This window comes from Protopterus annectens, chromosome 5.part0, assembly GCF_019279795.1.
Source record: "Protopterus annectens isolate FY-2018-M chromosome 5.part0, PAN1.0, whole genome shotgun sequence".
In the NCBI taxonomy this organism is placed as follows: Eukaryota; Metazoa; Chordata; order Ceratodontiformes; family Protopteridae; genus Protopterus; species Protopterus annectens.
The window spans coordinates 1,652,825,193-1,652,846,415 of record NC_056735.1 but is presented as its reverse complement, the minus strand read 5'-3'; the positions used below and the strand labels follow the sequence as shown (position 1 = coordinate 1,652,846,415).

Below are 21,223 nucleotides of genomic sequence, written 5' to 3'. Positions count from 1 at the left end.
CTTCTAGAGTGGGCTCCTCTTCTCACATTGTAGGCTGTGTTTGGGGCAGTATAGCTTCTGTGGGTTTTCATTCAGAAGCTGCTGAAAGTACTACTTCCATTTGTCCTGGTCCTGTGGACTGGTGAGCAGGTTGTTGCTGGCATCCCTTATTGAAGGGTGTCTGAATATCTTCCTTAACTTTGTCTTTGTCTTGCAACCTGATGTAGTTTTTGTGCCACCTACTGAATCATTTTCCAGAAGCTGGTAGAGTGCCTCTGGTGCCCTGTTCTTTGCTATTGCAACTCCTTTCTTAGCTGCTTTGTTAGCTAACCAGTATTACTTCCTAGCCTGATCCGTCTTTTCTTTCTCCTGCACTCCTTTCTTTTGATGAATTCCTGGACTTCTGCATTCCACCACAAGCTTTCCTTATGTACCTTATTTCTGTACCTGTCTTGGCCACATATCTCTTCTGTAGTCCAACATTCAAAATGCTTATGTTGCAGAAATCACTGCCCATGATCTTCCACGATGCCCCTGTGGTCACCATACACGCAAGAGACTCTTGTCTCCATGTTTCCATTGCAGACAGTCTCAGAAAGTACCTGCAATTTCTAGCAATAGGTATGCATTACCGTTTGGGTTATCTACTCCTCCCAGAGTTTTTGCAATATGCCTAGCTCCTTTTATAGCACTTTGATAACTCTAGGGAGTTCATATTTACCCTTACTAAGATGGCTGTCTCATTCAAGGAAGATCTACATCAGATACCCTGGAGTCTAGGACCTAGATGCCTTACAGCTCACTGTAGACTGTTTTCAGAAGGTACGCCTTGCCTTAAATTTCATAAATCCCAAACTCTCCTTCAAACAAGGATCCTCTTTCTGGGAGTATTCGGCTTTGGCATGGTGTTGGTAGAGGCCGCCGACCTCGTGTGTCGGTCCTTATCTTTGCGTCTTTTAGACAAAACTGGAGTCGGAGTATCCGACGACATAATGTAGTTAAATTTTTTTGCCAAAATAATGCTGGGCGAACTCCGCCCGACACTTAATGGTGCGTTTGTTGAATGTAGCACAAAAATGACAGACCGAGACGTCGTGGTCTGGTCCTAAGCAAGGAATGCAGAGGGAATGAAAATCCTTATGCGGTATTTGCTTCCCACATGAAATACAATTATTAACTTTGTCTGACATCGGTCTGAGGCAAGAAAAGTTTCCCCAACAGGGTACTTAGCTTTCAAGAAGACTTTGGTTGCAATATTTTCGTAATTTCAGGAGCTGGCCGACCTGCACTTGCGAACTGCTTCTGCTTCGGGCACCGCGCGGCAAGAAAGACTGAAGAAAATGGCGTCGGCTGGTTCTTTTATACCCCTGTCGCACTGACGTCAGGGAAGAAGGGACGACAACCGATGCCGGACCTGGACTTTGGAATTCAGCCGACCGAGGACCCGCCTGACGGCAGGAGAACCCATCTGTTATGACTGCAGCTGTATTAGCACTCGAACATCTACATTTATGGTAGGTACAAAACTGTACTTTCTGCTCCAGAACACCTCGGACAGGAGCTTGGAATATAGATGCATTCTTCTTCACATGGATAGACTAGTTCTTGTACGCATTCCCACTCTTACCCCTTATCCCCAGGGTACTGCCAAAAATCAAGATGGACTGACCCAGCATGATCCTGGTGGCCCCCGTCTGGCTGAGACAGCACTTATTCTGTCTGCTCCTGACACTGTTTGAGGGGAGATTCCACACCCTACTGCAGGAGGTAGGTCCTCTCAGCCAAGTCAAGGGATCTGTTTTCCACCCTCACCTAGCCTCCCTCAGGTTAACTGCCTAGAGGGTTGGTCTTTGACACCAAGGACTGCATCCTATCCCAAGGACATGATCTCCTTTCTAAGGGAAGCAAGGAAGCCCAGCACCAGGAAACCATACTTGGCAAAATGGAAAAGATTTCACAGCAATAACACTAACCCTGCTCGGGCAGACATCATCTCAGTCTTACAGTACCTATCAGGCCTTTTTAGATAAACTACTTTCCTATTCCAGCATTAAGGTACATGCATCTGAAGTATCGGCTTGCCTGCACAGTGTTCCACTTATCTTTTTGCACCCCCACATGAAATTTTTTCTAAAAGGGTTGTTTTACTTGTGACCACCCAGAAGAAACTGTGTTCCGGCATGGAATCTAAATTGTGATAATAACCTTACCCTCCTTTGAATCTGCTGCCACTGCCACTCTAGATGCTCACCTGGAATACCACCTTTTTTACAGCTGTTACATCAGCTAGAAGCATTTCTGAGCTACAAGTTGTCATATATAAGGAAGCTTTCACTCTCGTCCTCTGAGTTAACCCATCTTTATGCCTAAGGTGATATCAGAACTTACTTGAAATTAGGCTATCCACTTTCCAGTCTTCCACCCAGATCCATAGAACAGGGAAGCGCAAGTCCAGTCCTCAACTCCGTGGATGTGCACAGGCAGATCAAGTACTGTGCAGACAGCTCTAAAATCCCAATAGAGCAAAACAGTTGCTGGTGGCTTTCACAAAGGTAAAAAGAGCAAGCCTGTCTCCAGAAAAAAAATATAAAATGGATAGCTAACTGCATTAAGTTCTATTACCCACATCAGGAAAGAATTTACATAGGCATATTAAAGTCCACTCCACAAGACATGGGACAACTACCACTGCTTGCTTCAAAGGAGTCTCCCACCCCAAGCCATCCTTCATGTGGCCACATGGAATTCAGTGCATACCTTTACAAAACACTATAACCTTGGTGATGTCTGTTGAGCTAGAGCAGGTTTTGCTGCTGCCACCCTGCAAAATCGTATTTCTTATGGTCATACAGATGGCCCACCACACAGCTTTTAGCTTTTGGGGGTCCTCCCAAGAATTAGTTCTGCAGCACTGACTATGAATGACAGTGTAGTTGTGTCCCACTTGCCATAATTTTAGATGTTGGAGTAAATCAGTTTCGCAGTACATACTGCCATTCTCCAACCCCTCTGTCTGCTGACCACTTTTCTCCCCCTTGCTGGGTGCAGGGAGTAGAGGAGTTTTTTCTTCAGAAAGTCTTATCTCCATCATCCCTTCTATGATTTTCCTTTTTACCTAAATTCAGACAACTGGGGAGGCTGTGCTGTCTTTTGGCATCAGACTGCTCGTTGACTACTTGGAAAGACCTGAAGATGTTGCCAATAGATACCTTTGCTATACACTGATGTCCAGACTTTTGTCTTAGGATGTTCATCAGCTACGGATGGTGTAAAGACTCTGGAGATCAGACCCAGTTGCAAGCAGGAAGACCCGAGAGTCAGTACAGCAACATTAATCTACTCAAATTTCTACAGTTGTGGTAAGTAGGATACAGCTGTACTTTCTTGCCTGACCATATTCAGGCATAACCTGGACCAGTGGATAGGAAATTAGAAATTCACCACAGGTCTGTCACCTATGTCTCTAAAGGATAGAGACAACCTGTAAATGTTTGACCGTGCATGTCCTAGCATGCATATACCCCTAAAAATAACCACTAGGTCACCAAACTTGTTGAATACAATTGGAATGCATGGCTAGGCTTAAAGTTGTTGTGGTCATTAGCAAGTGTATACCTATGAACCTGTGGATCTAATAGTTGATTGTATTTCTGTTTTATTGCAGATAAGTGAAGACATGAAAAAGAAAGGGAATGCAGAGTTTTCAAGACAGAACTATGAAGCAGCTATAAAGTGGTACAGTAAAGCTATTGAGTTTTGGTAAGTTACAACAGAAGTCTTAAATGAGTGCATAGTTTTCACAAGTGTATATTTATTGTGCTTTTAACCAGTAAACTGTTGAGTATTCTTTTGGCTTAAAAAGCGTTGCTGCAGTCTGATGCAGTTATTGCTGATTACACAGGTATGTTTGCTTTTACTTATGTGCATACATAAACAAAACATTGCTCAGGTGCCAGGTTGTACTACTAAATAGTTGTTCTGTAGAGGTCTGCTATATCCTGCTGTAAACAAGCATGTTGGTAGTTTTAGGTTTAGCTAAGGTTTTACTGTGCTATTGAGGTACTCATCAATTAGTAGTTAATACTAATTACACATGGGTGGATCAGATTTCTGCTGTGCTAACCAAGGGTACTACAGGTGCTGTCCTTAGAATCTTTGAGATGGTATGAAGATGTTGCACTGTAAGAACCAGTATGTCCAGAACATTTTAATTTTATACTTCTCTCAGCAAGCAATGTCCAAAACTCTTGAGATTTATTGCCTGGACCTGTAGTCAGCTTTTCTCCATAGAAGTGTAAGAACAGGATATACATCTGCCCCCAGCTGCAGACTTCTAAATCACACTGAACGTTTATTTTCTAAAAGAAAACTTTTCATTACATTCACGGTGTTCTCTTATTTTAATAGTGCACACACTTGCACAAGAAACTTAAATTAAGCATTGGCATGAATCCAGGCATTCACATGTATGAAAATAAGAGAAAACATTTCAAGTCTACATATATTGCAATCAGTGCACTTTTACACACATTCCTCATCCCAAGAGCCCAATATTACAAGATATTAACTTGCACATGCTTTTCTGCCTGTCTTTTCTCCTACTGTCACTTCTTAAAACTTAAAAAGACATTTCTTTTGTTTGTTGTAGTATCTTTATCACATACAGTTACTGAAAATACTTTATATAACATGATCTGTATCATGAAATGTTTTATGCAAATACTGCTAAGAACAAGAATCGTTTTACTTGCATTTACTCTCTTCCTTTTAGTGCCTTTCCTAATATTAAAGACATGAAGCTGGGTGCATGCCTTTCAGTCACCCCACAACTTTAACAAAGTCAACAAAGGTCCAGTCATTCTCCGCTTATGCCCTTCTATTCCCGTGTTGCAGTATTCATCACACGTGGGTTTTCTCTTCTTGCTACTTGAGCATCCGGCCAATATACAAAACTTTTTAATCACTGTATGGTGTGTGGGACGTCTGACATGGCTAGCACAACGTGGGCCATAAAAGTGACGTGTGCACACACCAGCCCTTAAAAATTCTCAGCCGCCAGTTAAACATTGGGTGTTCCTACCATCCCGGCGAGAAATCAGATAAGTACCCCATTGGGAAATATTTCAGTCATTTAATTTTATTTAATGCCTGTTCATGTCATCCAGAAAGTGCAAGTGCAGCCATCAGATACCTCACAAGGATGCCCACGATCAATGTCTCTTCTGTTTAGGTTGGTTGCAGGACTACAATGCCTGCTCCATTTATCAGGGGTTTGTGCCCAAAAAATGGCGCAGCTGCCTGCATGCGCTCAGTCTCTACCTAGAAAATCAACGACTAAGGAAAATAGCCTTAAGTATGGAGGGTTCTGCTGACGTACCTGCCGAACCGCCACAAAAGAAGGCCAAGACTACCAGGCCTGCCTCTGCTGTTGTGCCTCCTTTGTCCGACCCTCAGCCTCTCATTGACGTCAGCCTAGTAGAGGGTCTGGGCTCTGCCGCTTTGGATTTAGCAGGCACCTCCATGGAAGCCACACAATGCCATGCGGAAGGCACGTCCATTGAGGCTTTACAGACGTCTCCGATGCCGGAGGGACCAGGGATTCTGGTAGATCCTTCGGATCCCTCCAGATGTTCGTGTTACACTGCTGCAGTCATTACACTTGGGTTATCTGCCGTCAGGTGGTTCCCCACTCGGCCTGAGTTCCAAAGTCTTGGTCCAGCGCCGGTTGCTGTCGCCGCCTACGTGACATCAGTGCGACAGAGGTATACAAGATGCAGCCAACGCCATTTTCTTCAGTCTTTCTTGCCGCGCGGTGCCCGAAGCAGAAGCAGTTCGCAAGTGCTGGTCGGCCGACTCCTAAGATTTTCATTCCGAATCCAGAACCAAAGTCTTCTACAAAGCTAAGTACCCCGTTGGGGAAACTTTTTCTTGCCTCAGACTGATGTCAGTAAAAGTTAATAACTGTGTTTCTTGTGTGAAGCAAATACCTCATAAGGATTTCCACTCCTATTGTATTCCATGCCTAGGCCCAGACCACAACGTCACTGGTTGTCGGTTTTGTGCTAGGTTTAACAAGCGCACTATTAAATGTCGGCTTGATTTTGCCTGACATTATTTTGGCAGAAAATTCAATTACACCATGCCGTCGGAACTCCCGACGACAGGATTACATAAAAAGCGCAAAGACAAGGACAGGCATCCGAGGCCCAAAACTGACGATGAGGCCTCTTCTAGGCCGGTCGCCGGTTCTCCGGTTTTCAGCGAGGCACCTACGCAGACCCTGACGACCGCTTCCACAGAACCACAGACCGTATCAGACTCCCACGTGGAGCTGGCTGGGCCTTCGGACACTCTGCTTTCAGCCTACCGAAACGAACCCTTCTGAGGGAACCGAAGTAGCTGAGCAATCCACAGCCTCAGAGGGTGTCTTCAGACCTACCCAGTTATCCATTAAACCCTCTGCTAAGTCTAAGGCCCCCTTAAAAACAAAGAAAAAGATACAGCATTCTCCAGGACAGGCTTCCATGCCTAAGAAACAAATGTTCAAAATGGCCGAAGACCTAATCACCCTGTTCAGGGGGTCCCATCCCCCTCCTGATAAAAGGCCCAGACATGATGCAGACTGACTCATCCGACCAGGTGTCCATTTCTTCAGATTCATCCTCAGACCTAGGATATTCCTTACCCCCTTATGAGGATTCTGATGCTGAGGAATCAATTCAATCAGCCTCTCTGCCTGAGGACTGCTCCTTTGGGGAGACCCTACATACCATGAGGGAGCATTTCTATTGGGAAGGCCAGGATTACTCAGAATCCAAGAAAAGGCTCAGAGACTTCCTTTTATTGCCTCACCACAGACCCCTTGCTATTCTGCCAGTGTTAGATATTGTGGATGATGTCTACACTGAATCCAGCTTAAACCCTGACTCCTTACCTCCAGCCCCAGTTAAACCCGATAGATGTTAGAGTCCCTGACTCTCACAAATTTCTGTATAAAAGCCCTGTTGCTAACCCTGAAACTGTTTCTCAGGGACCCAAAGGGATTAAGGCCTCATCAGCAAAAACCCAGTTCCCTCTGACAGACTCCAGAGCATTAGACAGCTGGGGAAAGAAAGTATATACGTCTGCAACCTTAGCAATGAGAGCCTTAAACTGCCAGTTTCACATGCTAAAATATCAGCAATTTCTGATGTCTCAGTTAAAACAAAAAATGCTTCCAGATTCAGATCCTCCTAATTTTAAAGAAATGCAGGATTTATTGCATGCAGCTGAACAAGTGGGAAAGCATACTTTGCAATGTGGTTTTGATTCCTTAGAGGCCTCCTGTAGAGCAGCAGTTACAGGCTCTGTCATTAGAAGGCATGCTTGGTTAAAAGAACATACGTTACCAGATCATGTTAAAGCAAAATTATTGGATGCACCTTTACAGCAGGATGTGTTTGGAGTTAAGGCAGAAGAGGTATTAAAGAAAATGGAGGATAAGGCAAAATCTATGCAAACGGTAAAGGATTTCTTACAGGTTCAGCCACCAAGATTTAGCAGAAATTGGCCAACAAAGAATGGTCCTTTCCGGCTACAGACAGACTTCAATGGGGCAGATACAGATGTCCGAGAGGTAGAGGTCAACCACAAGGTCCTTACAGGCCACGACATTGGGCTGCACCAGGCCGGAAAGAAGGGGAAGACAGGCCCCATCCATATAAAAAGCAGCCTCAACAACTCTCTTGGCAGCCCCCTTGGGAGGAAAACTAGCACTTTTCTATCACAATTGGCATTGGATCACCAAAGACAAATGGGTTCTCAACATTGTATCTCAAGGTTACAGGTTCCGCTTTCACACTCTGCCAAGGTTAAAAGGAATGCCAAATCTGCCACCAAATAAATGGGCAGAGGCTCAAAAACAAATTACAGCACTCATGGAAATGAGAGCTATTCAAGAGGTACCACCACAAGAGCAAGAACAAGGATTTTATTCAGGACTCTCTCTGGTTCCCAGAAAGGACAAAGCCTGCAGGCCCATTCTGGATCTTTCTTCTCTAAACACTTACCTGGATGTTCCGAATTTCAAAATGTTGACACTATAGCAGCTTCTTCCCATGCTGGGCAAGAAAGCTTGGCTCGTGACCTTGGACCTCAAGGAGGCATACCTGCATGTCCCTATCAGACAAAACTGCATGAGATACCACAGATTCATAGCAGGTTCAATGCACTATCAATTCTCTGCACTGCCCTTTGGCTTATCTACTGAGCCCAGGGTCTTTACAAAGTGCCTGGCACCATTAATTGCGTTTTGCAGACAGAAAGGAATTCAAATTTATACGTACCTGGACAACTGCTTTATTCAAGCAGAGAGCAAGGACATTCTTCTAGAGCATCTGGCGTTTGTAAAACGGTTAAGTTGCCTGGGGTACACAGTAAACGAAAAGAAATCAAAACTAGTGCCCTCACAAGAGATAATATTCCTGGGTGCCAGCTTGAACACAACGGCCCAGATGGCTTATCTCGCGCTAGACAAGCAAGGACAACTGACTCAATACTTTCAATTGATGGCAACAAAAACCCAACTCCCTGCAAGAAAAATTCTGCAGGCCTTGGGTTACATGGCATCTTGCATACTACTAATTCCATATGCCAGACTGCATATGAGGAAACTACAGTGGTACCTAAACAGTGTATGGTCTAATTCCTTGCCTTCAACGGGAGTTTCAATGGTGGGCTCAAGCTTGTCACCTCAACAAGGGACAGCCTTTTACTCAACCCACAGCCAGGCAAACACTGACAACAGATGCTTCGGATTATGCCTGGGGAGCACACATGGCAGGAAAATGTATTCGGGGCAAGAGGCCCGCAGAACAAAGGCATCTTCACATCTGTCAAAAAGAGATGTTAGCTGTACAAAATGCCCTTATAGCTTTCAAGGACCTGCTGCATCCAGGACTATTACTAAAAACAGACAACACCACAGTTAATGTGGTACATAAACAAGCAAGGGGGCACTCACTCCTACCCCCTCTGCAGACATGCCATGACCTTGTTGGAACACAGCTCTAAACTATCAAGTTCATCTGCAAGCACAATTCCTGCCAGGAGAGAAAAACACACTGGCAGACTTAAGCAGACACATCATGGATCCCCACGAATGGAAATTGAATCCACAAATATTCAGAATGATAACACAAAAATGGTGGAGCCTGGATCTGTTTGCATCCCCAATGAACTGCCAGCTACAGAAATTCTGCACAAGGAGTTACCATCCACAAGCATGGAAAGTGGATGCCCTCTCATTCAGCTGGAAAAACCTACAAGTATATGCTTTCCCTCCACTACCTCTCCTTCCAAAGTTTCTCATAAAAGCCAGGCAAGAAGAGCCAAAGATGATCCTGATTGCTCCAGACTGGCCACACCAGCACTGGTACCCAATCTTAAAGAATTTAGCACAACAACCACCCTGGATATCACCTTAAATCCCCCATCTGCTGACTCAGCATAAAAATCAGATACTTCACAATCGGCTAAAGACCTTAAACCTAGCTGCATGGAAAATTCTTTAGTCAAGCAAGTAATGCCTCTCTCCAAAGCGGTTATGGATGTCATTCTGAAGGCCAGAAGGCCTAGTACGAGGAAAGCCTATTCGGATAAATGGAAGAGATTCTTTGCCTGGAACCAGGCTCACAGCCTTGACCCTCTTGTCCCAAACATTCCTCAGATTCTACAATATGTAACTGAGATGCTGGACAAAGGCGTCTCTTTTTCATCCATCAAGATCCACGCCTCTGCCATCTCTGCTCACTACAACACGGATCCTCCAATTTTCTCTAATCCGTTGCTAACAGTACCTCAGAGGGTCCAAAAACATAAGACCGCCCCGTAGAGGACCTACTCCAACTTGGGACCTCAACTTTGTTTTGGAAAAATTAACTTTACTTCCCTTTGAGCCAGCTAGCACAGCAGAATTAAAATATGTTTCTTGGAAAACTGCTCTGCTCCTGGCAATAACATCAGTTCGAAGAGTTTCAGAATTACAGGCACTAATGGCAGTGGACCCTTTCCTCATTTTCCACCAGGGCAGGGTGTCCTTAAGAACTAACCCTACGTTTATGCCAAATGTTGTTTCAAGTGTGGCTCTAAACCAAACTATTCATTTGCCAACTTTTTATCCAAAACCACAGAATAAAGGAGAGACTACTGCATTCTTTGTACATTCTCACAGGCAGTTCTGCTTCTACTTGGACAAAACCAAAGCATGTGAAATTGTTCGGTTTTGCCGTTTGTTCTTACACACGGGTTCGGAGCCGATCCTCTGCTCCGAGTCAGCCACATCACCAACTTCGCATTTTCGAGGAAGCTCGCGGCACAGTGCTATCCCATGATCCTCCGGTGTCAACCCTCTGATCTAGTTTGCCGCTAGCAGCAGATTGCATACTGAGAGGCTCGGGCCAGTATATTTCATCTTTTTCGAAGTTGTAGTTTAGAATTATTGCTTAAAGTTAGTTTTATAAGTAGTATATAGTAGTGTAGAGGCTGTTAGTTAACAGAGTGTGTTTTTTCTCTTGGATAAAAATAGTTTAGTATTTACTTAGTTAAGGCCTTGGATTTTTGTCAGGATTGACAGTAATTTTTATATATTATTGTAGTTTTTTGCCTTAACTTTTTTCCGTAACATAGTGTAAAAACTGTTTGTCTATTATTATTATTATAGATATATATATATATATATATATATATATATAAATACTTATACTTATATACATAGTGTGTGTTCCTATATGTTAGTGTGCTGTGTTTTTTTTGCTAGATATATTTTTTCAGAACTTTACAGTTAAAAATGTCTGAGAAAGCCAAATCAGGCTTCAATAGATGTCAGTGTGGACAAAAGATGTCCATTACTGATAACCATTCCTCCTGCGTCTACTGTCTTGGCCCTCTCCACTTGCAGGAAGACTGCTCCATATGTCATTCCTTCAGTGGGAGGGTCATGCTGGAAAGACTCAGGAAGTTGGTTGACAGAGGGTTGCTTAAACCCCAATTTCAAGAGGCCCTGGAAAAGACCGAACAAGTGTCCAAGTCTTCGAAGGGGTCGAAGTCTTCAAGAGTGTCGGAGCCTAAGTCCTCGACTCCGATCACCTCTTTCCAGATCCGGACGCCGGCTCCAAAGGCCTCTGGGTCAGGCGTCGAGTCCTTGTCTCTGATCGAGACTACCGTGTTGGAGCCGGTATCGGAGTTACCACCGCCTTCAATCCTTCGCTCGGTGACGGCTTCGGCCCTTTCGACCTGTTCTTTGAGGCCGCTTTCCGATTCCGACGTCGACCGAGTGGTACAGAAGCTAATGGAGCACTCGGCTTTGTTCAAACTCATCGAAGTTTCATCCCAGTTGGTATCTAAACTCGAGAACCTTCCTACCCCTTTGACCAATCCTCCTCCGAGACCTCTCGAGTCGTTGGAGCCAGGAATCGAAGAGCCGATGAGTGTAGAGCCCTCTGTGCCAAAGCCTCCAGTTGTGCTATCGACACCTTTAACCTCGGCACCCTCGGAGCCGACTGTCTTTCCTTGGTTCCGTGGGGGACAGTCGAACCGAACTTTCGGTTCCGACTCTTCCCCTCGGAGCCTCGGCTCAGATCTGTTCGGTTCCGTCCTCAGGGTCTGAGCCCGTGGCTCCGGTTCCCAGGAGGCTATCGGCTTCTTCGGAACCGATGGCATCCTCGGACCGGGGCACTGGTGCCTTTGACATCATGAGGAAGGTCTTGTCTGAACAGACACTTACATCATCGACATCTTCTTCTCCTTCCCCAAAGGGTCCGTGTTCTGCTTCTGTACCTTTGGTCCCTGCAAAGCGTCGAGACCCAATGCCTCAGCAAGCCCCAGAGGGCGCCCCTACTTCCTCGGAGGCATCCCCAGAAGCTCCCTCTGAGGATGTACCGAGGAAAAGATTGTGCAAGAGGCGGCACATAGATTCCCCACAGGAATCCCTAACATCGGATACTGATTTGGATGAAGCAGAAGGGTCCCCACGGTCCCCCTCTGAAGATGTCTCTTGCTGACATTTTAGAAATCTTGAAACAGAGGGGAGATTGGCAATCCCTTACCCCTTCTGCCGACGAATCGGTACTGCTGAAGGCATTTGGGGCTCAACCTTCTACCTCCTGGGTGACCCCTCCGTTTGACGAGCTTATGGATCTCATAGCCCGTAGAGCTTGGGAATCACCTGATACAGTGGAACCGGTCCCCCGTAGACATAACAAATACATCACTGCCCCTCAAGACAAGAGTTACCTTACAAAAGGAGTTCCCGTGGATACTATGGTGGTGGCGGCAGCCACTAAAAAGGAAATGTCCGAATCATCCTCCTCTGTCCATCCTCCTAATAAGGATTCTAGGACGATGGACAGGTATGGGAAGCGCGTATTTAGTTCTGCGACTTTCTCCATGAGATCACTCAACTACCTTATGCATTTCACGCGTCTACAGAGAGATCTCCTTAAGCAACTCTGAGATACTCTCCAGGGTAACACAGATGCTGCTGTCTCCGAAAAAGTGACAGCACAGCTTAATACCCTCAACTCCATAGTGAACTCGTCCATGAGGCTTATTTCATATGCAGCCGAAGGATCGAGTAGGGCGGCAGCTTCAGCGATTGCTCTGAGGAGGCAATCCTGGTTGCGCCTATGCTCCTTTGCGGAATCTTTCAAGTCTTCCTTTACAAACGCCCCCTTTGATGGTACTTCCTTGTTTGGCCCCAAAGTAAAGGAGACCCTCACTAGGTGCGAGCAAGAAGGGAAGACCCTGTCTGCCGTAGGGGTTCGTTTATCCACCCCATCTAGACCATAGAGGTGGAAAAATGTGGTTCCGAAAGACTCTGGGATCCTTTCAGCCCACTCAGAGTGATACCCCCTCCAGAGGCAGAGGAGGGGCAAGAAATGGAAGACGCCACCCAGGCGGCAGAGGGGGTCTGCAAAATCAAGGCGACAGAGACCTTCGCTGGGAAGCCCTTTCAGCACTCCTGAGTGCAGGCCTGACTGTCCTACTCTGGAGGCAGTCGGGGGTCGCTTAGCTTTATACCCGGAGGCCTGGCTAAATCTCACATCAGGTTCCTGGGTAAAAAGCATAGTTACCAGAGGCTACAATATTCCCTTTATAAAAACCCCACCTGCCCCCAAAAAGCTCCCAGATGTTCCACCCAGTCTGCGAGACCAGGCAGTCGTAAAGATAGAAAGGTTGCTCGAAAACAGTCATCCAACAAGTCCCGGCAGACCAAATAGGATCCGGAACTTACTCAATGTTCTTTTTAGTTCCAAAGAAAACAGGGGACTGGAGACCGATTTTGGATCTCAGCAAACTCAACACCTTCATGGAGAAGGCAAAGTTCCGGATGGTCACGCTTCAGTCGATACTTCCTTTCCTACAGGAGGGCGACTGGATGTGCTCTATAGATCTCAAGGACGCGTACTACCATATCAAGATGGCCAGAGCATCCAGAGATCATCTGCGCTTCCGGCTGGGAGTCCGTCACTACCAGTTTTGTGCTCTGCCCTTTGGCCTCACCACAGCCCCCAGGGTGTTCACCAAATGCATGGCAGTAGTAGCGTCTCACTTGAGACAGATGGGATTCCGGGTGTTTCCTTACCTAGACAAATGGCTCCTCTCCGCCACCACCGAGTATCGCCTTGTGCAAGCCAGGGATTACACCATCAACCTTTGCTCCTCTCTAGGCATAACAATCAATTTTGGAAAGTCTGCACTCTCGCCCTCACAGCGTATCTCATTTATAGGGGCAGATTTGGACACTTCCCTGGCTCGAGTCAATCTCCGCCCATTAAGGGTCTCATCCCTCAGAACTCAAATTACTATCCTTCTTCAGAGCAGGAAAGTCCCTGCACGACAAATCTTACGAGTCCTAGGAATGATGGCAGCCGCCCTTATTGTAGTAACCCTAGGCAGAATGCATATGAGGATTCTTCAGTGGATGCTCTTCGCCCAGTGGTCGTACCGACAGCTCCCACTGTTTCACCAAATCCTAATCACAGACTCATGCAAACGAGACCTCCTTTGACGGATGCCCAGTCAGGATCTAATAACAAGCCGACCGTTCGTATTACCCAGTCCTACATCGACTGTGACCACGGACGCTTCCCTGATAGGGTGGGTTGGGGGGGGGGTCTTTTTCAGGGAAGAACAGTCCAAGGTCAATGGTCCAACTTGGAATACAATCTGCACATCAATGTCCTAGAGCTGAGGGCAGTGTTTCTAGCGTTGCAGCACTTTCACAAGTCCTTGCTTCTGGGAACGGTGACAGTTCAGACAGACATGTCAGTAGTCTGGTACATAAACAAGGGGGAAACCAGGTCCTATCCATTGTGCAGAGTGACCCTCAGGATTTGGCAATGGGCTGTGTCCACCGGACGCTTTCTGATAGTAATGCACATCCTGGGGACATCCAACGTGATTGCGAACAGGTTGAGCAGAGCCATCCTGTTGCCCCACGAGTGGTCCCTCAAACCTCAAGTAGCGGAAATGATTTTCCGCAGATGGGGCCAGCCTTGCTGCGTCCTATTTGCATCCCCATTGAATGCCAAATGTGGAAGCTACTTTGCCCTACTACCCCCTCCGGGGGGCGCCCCCAGGGACGCACTGGTACACGATTGGACCCCGGGTCTCCTTTACGCTTTTCCTCCTATCCCGTTAATCCCCAAATTCTTGCAGAAAGCCAAACGTCTGGAAAGGACCATAATTTTGATAGCCCCATTCTGGCCTCGACAAATCTGGTTTCCCTTTCTTCAAACTCATCAGGTGGATGAACCGTGGATTCTGGACCCAGTGCCAGACGTGTTGACGCACTCGTCGGGAGTTCCCCACACATCTCTCAAGTCCCTCAAACTGACAGCTTGGCTGCTCCGCTTCCTGTCTTAGCCAGATCAAACTTACTGTCCCCTGCAGTTCAGCAGATCATTGTATCTTCCCATAAGCCATCCACGAGGAAGTTATACAATAGCAAATGGAAGCATTTTGCATACTGGGCCTCACAACAGGGTATAGATCCATCAGGGGCTCCAGTATACAAGATATTAGAGTTTCTTTCCACACTGTTTCAGGAAGGAGCTTCCACTTCCACGATAAGGGTACAACTAGTGGCTATATCCAATTTTCATGTTGGTCTAGGAGATAATTCTGTCATGTCCCACAGACTTTGCAAAGCCTTTATGAAAGGTACCTTTCACCTACGTCCTCCTTTTCATGATCCAATCGCCCCGTGGAATCTTAACCTGATGTTATCACGGCTCATGCTGCCCCCATTCGAACCAGCCGCCACAACTCTTCTCAAATTTTTATCATGGAAGACGCTCTTTCTGGTTGCCATTACTTCCGCTCTGAGAGTTTCGGAGTTGCAGGCTTTGTCTGTCCGGCCCCCATACATGATTTTTCACCCAGACAGAGTTACATTGTGCACCAGTCCATTCTTCCTTCCAAAGATTTGTTCAGTTCAAAACATTAATCAGTCCAATGAGCTACCCACCATCTTTAAAAATCACTCTAATAAGCTGGAATACATGCTGCACAAGTTGGATGTCCACAGGCAGCTAAGATTTTACTTAAACAGGACTAAGGAATACAGAAAATCAGACCAACTATTTGTATCTTATGCTGACCAAAAAAAGGGACAAGCGATTGTGAAAGTTACTTTATCCAAATGGCTATCGGATTGTATAAATTTCGTATATGCAGAATCAAAACAATAGCTCCCCTTCAATCTTAGAGCTCATTCTACGAGGGCAGTTGCTACTTCTTTGGCCCATGCTGCTCGCTTACCATTAGATACCGTTTGTGCGGCAGCAACCTGGGCGAAACCACATACTTTTATTACCCACTACAAATTAGATAAAAACTCCAGAGACAGGGCTACGTTTGGATACACTGTTCTCAGGAATGTTCTCCCTTGAGCCACCCAGGATAAAGGAGCTAGGGACGCTACCCGTGTGTAAGAACAAAACGGCGAGATCGAACAATTTCACATAAAGAAGTTATGTTCTTACCATAACGTTCCATGTGAATTGTTCATCTTGCCTTTGTTCTTACATTCCCCCCCTCCATCCCCCATCCTGTGGTCTAGGAGAACGGGCATGTCTCGAGCTGAGTTCGGTCTTCTCTATATGTGGGTGTTCTTGAGCTTCCTACTGTACTTCAGGTATGGCATCTTTTCTCCTCTACTTTATGATACAGTATTAGACAGTGTAATAGCTTTTTCTGTGCGCTAGGGCGCAGAAACTAGTAGGGTTCTTCGAGTGTTAGCAAACTAGATCTGAGTGTTGACACTGAAGGATCATGGGGATAGCACTGTGCCTCGAGCTTTCTCGAAGATGCGAAGCTGGTGATGTGGCCAACTCAGCCGAGGATCGGTTCCAAACCCGTGTGTAAGAACAAAGGCCAGATGAACAATTCACATGGAACGTTATGGTAAGAACATAACTTCTTTTTTCAGAAAATCTGAGCAATTACTGGTAACATATGCTGCAGGAGGACAGGGAAAAGCCATTTCAAAACAGACTATTTCAAAATGGATAGGACATTGCATACGATGTTCATCGTGCATACACCTGCAGCCATAACAGATGGGTTCTCCTGCCGTCAGGCGGGTCCTCGGTCGGCCGAATTCAAAGTCTAGGTCTGGCGTCGGTTGTCGTCGCTTCTTCCCTGACGTCAGTGCGACAGGGGTATAAAAGAACCAGCCGATGCCATTTTCTTCAGTCTTTCTTGCCTTGCGGTGCCCGAAGCAGAAACCGTTCACAAGTGCCGGTTGGCCAGCTCCTGAAATTAAGAAAATTTTGCAACCGAAGTCTTCTTGAAAGCTAAGTACCCCGTTGGGGAAACTTTTCTTGCCTCAGACCGATGTCAGACAAAGTTAATAATTGTATTTCATTTGGGAAGCAAATACCGCATAAGGATTTTCATTCCCTCTGCATTCCTTGCTTAGGCCCAGACCACGACGTCTCGTTCTGTCATTTTTGTGCTACATTCAACAAACGCACCATTAAGCGTTGGGCGGAGTTCGCCCAGCACTATTTTGGCAAAAATGTAACTATTATGTCGACGGATACTCAGACTCCAGTTTTGTCTAAAAAACGCAAGGATAAGGACCGACACACGAGGTCCACGGCCTCTACCGACACCACGCCAATTCCGACTACAGGTGGTCCGGTTCTCAGTGAGGCGCCTACGCAGCCCCTTCCTACCGATGACACTTCATTGGCGGTGTCTTCTGTGCCCGAGGTCGCAGGCTCCTCGGCCCACACCTCGACTACAGATACCGAAGCCACTCTTGGTGGTGAATCTCAAAATGTAGACAGGTCTGCCTCCTCTCAAGGTGTCTTCAGACCTTCCTCTTCTTTTTTCATCAAGGCTTTCACTAAGTCTAAAGCAGCCATGCATTCTAAGAGACAAGCTACACGGGGCCTTTCTCCAGGCCCCATGCCTAAAAAACAGATGCTTAAAATGACTGAGGATTTAATTACTCTTATCAGGGGTTCTCAATCCCCCCCCCCCAGACAAAAGGCCCAGAGTGGAGGAAGAATCCCCCTCCTCTGACCAGGCCTCCATTATTTCAGAGCACTCTGATGAACAGGAACATTCTTACTCCCCTTATGAAGATTCTGATGCAGAGGAGTCCATTCCCTCTGCCCCCCCCCCCCCAGAGGATTACTCATTTGGGGAAACCTTGCATACCTTAAGGGAACACTTGCACTGGGAAGGCCAAGAGTACTCAGATTCCAAGAAAAGGCTTAGGGATTTTCTCTTGCTACCTCAGCACAGGCCTCTGGCTGTACCTCCTGTCTTAGACATACTAGATGATGTATACTCGGAGGCCTGCCTTAACCCGGATTCCTTACCTCCAGCCCCTGTCAAGCCTGACGGGTACTACCGGGTTCCTGACTCACACCAATTTTTATACAAAAGCCATGCGGCTGACCCAGAAGCTATCTCACAGGGCCCCAAGGGAATTAAGGCCTCCACTGCTAAAAATCCATTACCTTCCGAGAGAGATTCCAGATCCTTAGAAAGGTGGGGAAAAAAGGTATACACCTCTGCCACCTTAACCATGAGGGCATTAAACTGCCAGTTCCATATGCTAAAGTACCAACAGTTTCTGTTATCACAGTTGAGAAGTAAAATGTCACAACCTGAACAACCAGACTTGAAGGAGTTGCAGGATTTGATGCATAGTGCAGAACAAGTGGGTAAACATACCTTGCAATGTGGTTTTGATGCTCTAGAGGCCTCATGTAGAGCTGCTGTTACAGGATCAGTCATACATAGACATGCCTGGCTCAAGGAGCAAACCTTACCAGATCATGTCAGAGCTAAATTACTAGATGCCCCTCTACAAAAGGATGTATTGTTTGGTGTTAAAGCTGAGGAGGTATTAAAGAAAATGGAGGAAAAGGCTAAATCAATGCAAACAGTGAAAGATTTTCTACAGGTACAACCTCCATGTTTCACTAGAAATTGGCCTTCCAAAAATTGGTCCTTTCCAGCCACGGACAGACCCCAAAGAGGTAGATACAGGCGCCTGAGGGGCAGAGGGCAATCTCAAGGATCGTTTAGAGGCAGACAATGGCAAGCTCCTACACACAGAGGTGGTGAGGATAGTTCGCAGCCATTCAGAAAGCAAGCCCAATGACTTTCCCCTTTGCATGCCAAGCAAGGCTCAAATGGCAGCACCCTTAGGCGGAAAACTGGCATTATTTTCAAAAAATTGGCATATTGTCACAAAAGACAAATGGATCCTGGACATTATAAACAGAGGCTACAGATTCCATTTTCACACCCTTCCAAATATGAGAGGCATGCCAAACCTGCCACACCATCAAAGGGCAGAGGCACAAAGACAAATTTCAGATCTCATGGACATGAAAGCTATTCAAGAGGTACCTACTCATGAACAAGGTCAAGGTTTTTATTCCAGACTATTCCTGGTACCAAGGAAGGGAAACAGTTGGAGACCTATTTTGGACCTATCCATCCTAAACACATTTTTATTCGTACCAAAATTCAAGATGCTCACATTACAGCAGCTTCTTCCCATGCTGGGCAAGGAGTCTTGGCTGGTAACATTGGACTTCAAGGAGGCATTACCTGCATGTCCCAATCAGACAAAATTGCAGAAGATACCTCAGATTTCTTGCAGGTTCAACCCATTATCAATTCTCTGCATTGCCCTTTGGCTTATCTACTGCGCCCAGAGTATTCACAAAATGCCTGGCATCAGTAATTGCCTAATGCAGACTTCAAGGGATACAAATATACCCATATTTGGACGACTGCCTGATCCAAGCGGACAGCAAGCACATACTTCTGAAACATCTGGCTTTTGTAATAATGTTGTTGAATTCTCTGGGATACACAGCCAACAAAAAGAAATCAAGGCTAATACCCTCTCAGAAAATAATTTTCCTGGGTGCCAACTTGGACACAAACACCCGGATGGCCTACCTCACGCCAGAGAAGCAGGGGCAACTAACTCAATACTTCAGAACACTAGCAACTTCACCAGGCTGACTGCAAGGAAAATCCTGCAGGCTCTGGGATTTATGGCATCTTGCATCCTACTAATCCCATGTGCAAAGCTGCATATGAGGAAACTTCAATGGTACCTGAAAAACCTATGGTCTCAACAAAGCCACAGTTTGGAAACAATAATACCACTAATTCCATGTCTTCTAAAGGAATTTCTGTAGTGGGCTCAAGCATGCCAAACAAACACAGGTCTCCCATTCTGCAAGCCTCAAGCAAATCAAGTCATCACAACAGACGCCTCGGACTACGCCTGGGGGGCGCACATGACAGATCGGTACATTCAGGGCAAAAGCACCTTCACATCAATCAAAAGGAAATGCTAGCAGTAATAAATGCTATTATAGCTTTCAAAGACCTTCTGCATCCAGGTCAACTATTGATGAGGACAGACAACACCACAGTAATGTGGTACATAAACAAACTGGGAGGAACCCATTCATACCCCCTATGCAGGCTGGCCATGTCACTTTGGAACATGGCTCTGGACTTACAAATTGAACTTCAAGCACAGTACTTGCCAGGCAAGGAAAACACGCTGGCAGACAACCTAAGCAGAAATATGACAGATCCACATGAATGGAAGTTGCATCCTCAAGTTTTTACAGAGATAATTCAAGCATGGGGAAGGCCAGACATAGATCTCTTTGCCTCCCACAAATATCACCAATTGACAAAATTCTGCTCAAGGACTTTTCATCCAAAGGCCTGGAGAGTGGACGCTCTCTCTTTCAGTTGGACAACTATGACAGTTAATGCCTTTCCACCTCTTCCTCTGTTGCCCAAAGTTCTATTAAATACCAGAGCAGACAGACCAAAGATGATTCTCATTGCTCCAGACTGGCCAAGACAGCACTGGTACCCACTCCTGAGGAGCCTGACTCATTCCCCTCCATGGACCCTACCTCTAATGCCTCTTCTGACTCAGCACAGCTTCAAAACTCTTCACAGTCAGCTGAAAACACTCAATCTGGCCGCATGGAAGATTCCTTAACATCACAACAGACCCTGCTCTCCAAGGACTTGCAGGATGTCATTTTGGAGGCCAGAAGGCCGTCTACTAGAAAAGCTTACTCCGCAAAATGGAAACAGTTTTGTGCCTGGAATGAGAAAAAGGGCCAGAATCCTGGAAAACTGAATTTTCCTCAAATATTACAGTATCTAGCTGAGCTGCTAAGCGGTGGACTTTAATTCTCTTCCATCAAAATCCATGCCTCAGCCATTTCTGCAGAGTACAGCACTGATCCACCTTTATTCTCTCACCCCCTCTTAAGACAGTTCCTCAGAGGGGCTAAGAATATAAAACCCCCAAGGAAACAACCAATACCTGCTTGTGACCTCAATTTCGTTCTAGAAAAGCTGACCTTGCCTCCTTTTGAGCCAGCTGCCTCAACAGATTTGCAATATTTGTCCTGGAAAACAGCTTTCCTTCTGGCTATCATCTCAGCTCGTAGGGTATCGGAACTACAAGCCCTCATGACTGTGCAGCCTTTTATCATCTTCCATCAGGACAGAGTTTCCTTACGAACCAACCCGTCCTTTATGCCAAAGGTGGTATCCAGGGTAGCTTTGAATCAGGCTATACACTTACCTACCTTTTACCCTAATCCTCAAAACAAAGGGGAGAGACTACTACATTCCTTGGACATCCACAGAGAGCTGTGTTATTATTTGGACAGAACAA

At 46.0% G+C, this 21,223-nt stretch overlaps 1 protein-coding gene across 1 annotated transcript in view; it reads left to right on the top strand.

Moving 5' to 3' along the window:
• Positions 1 to 21,223, top strand: part of LOC122802402 (E3 ubiquitin-protein ligase TTC3-like) — a 317,715-nt gene that overhangs the window by 70,047 nt on the left and 226,445 nt on the right. The window contains exon 3 of the mRNA XM_044072026.1: positions 3,644 to 3,738. Within this exon, the coding sequence (XP_043927961.1) occupies positions 3,644 to 3,738 (95 nt within the window). The remainder of the gene's footprint in view (positions 1 to 3,643; positions 3,739 to 21,223) is intronic.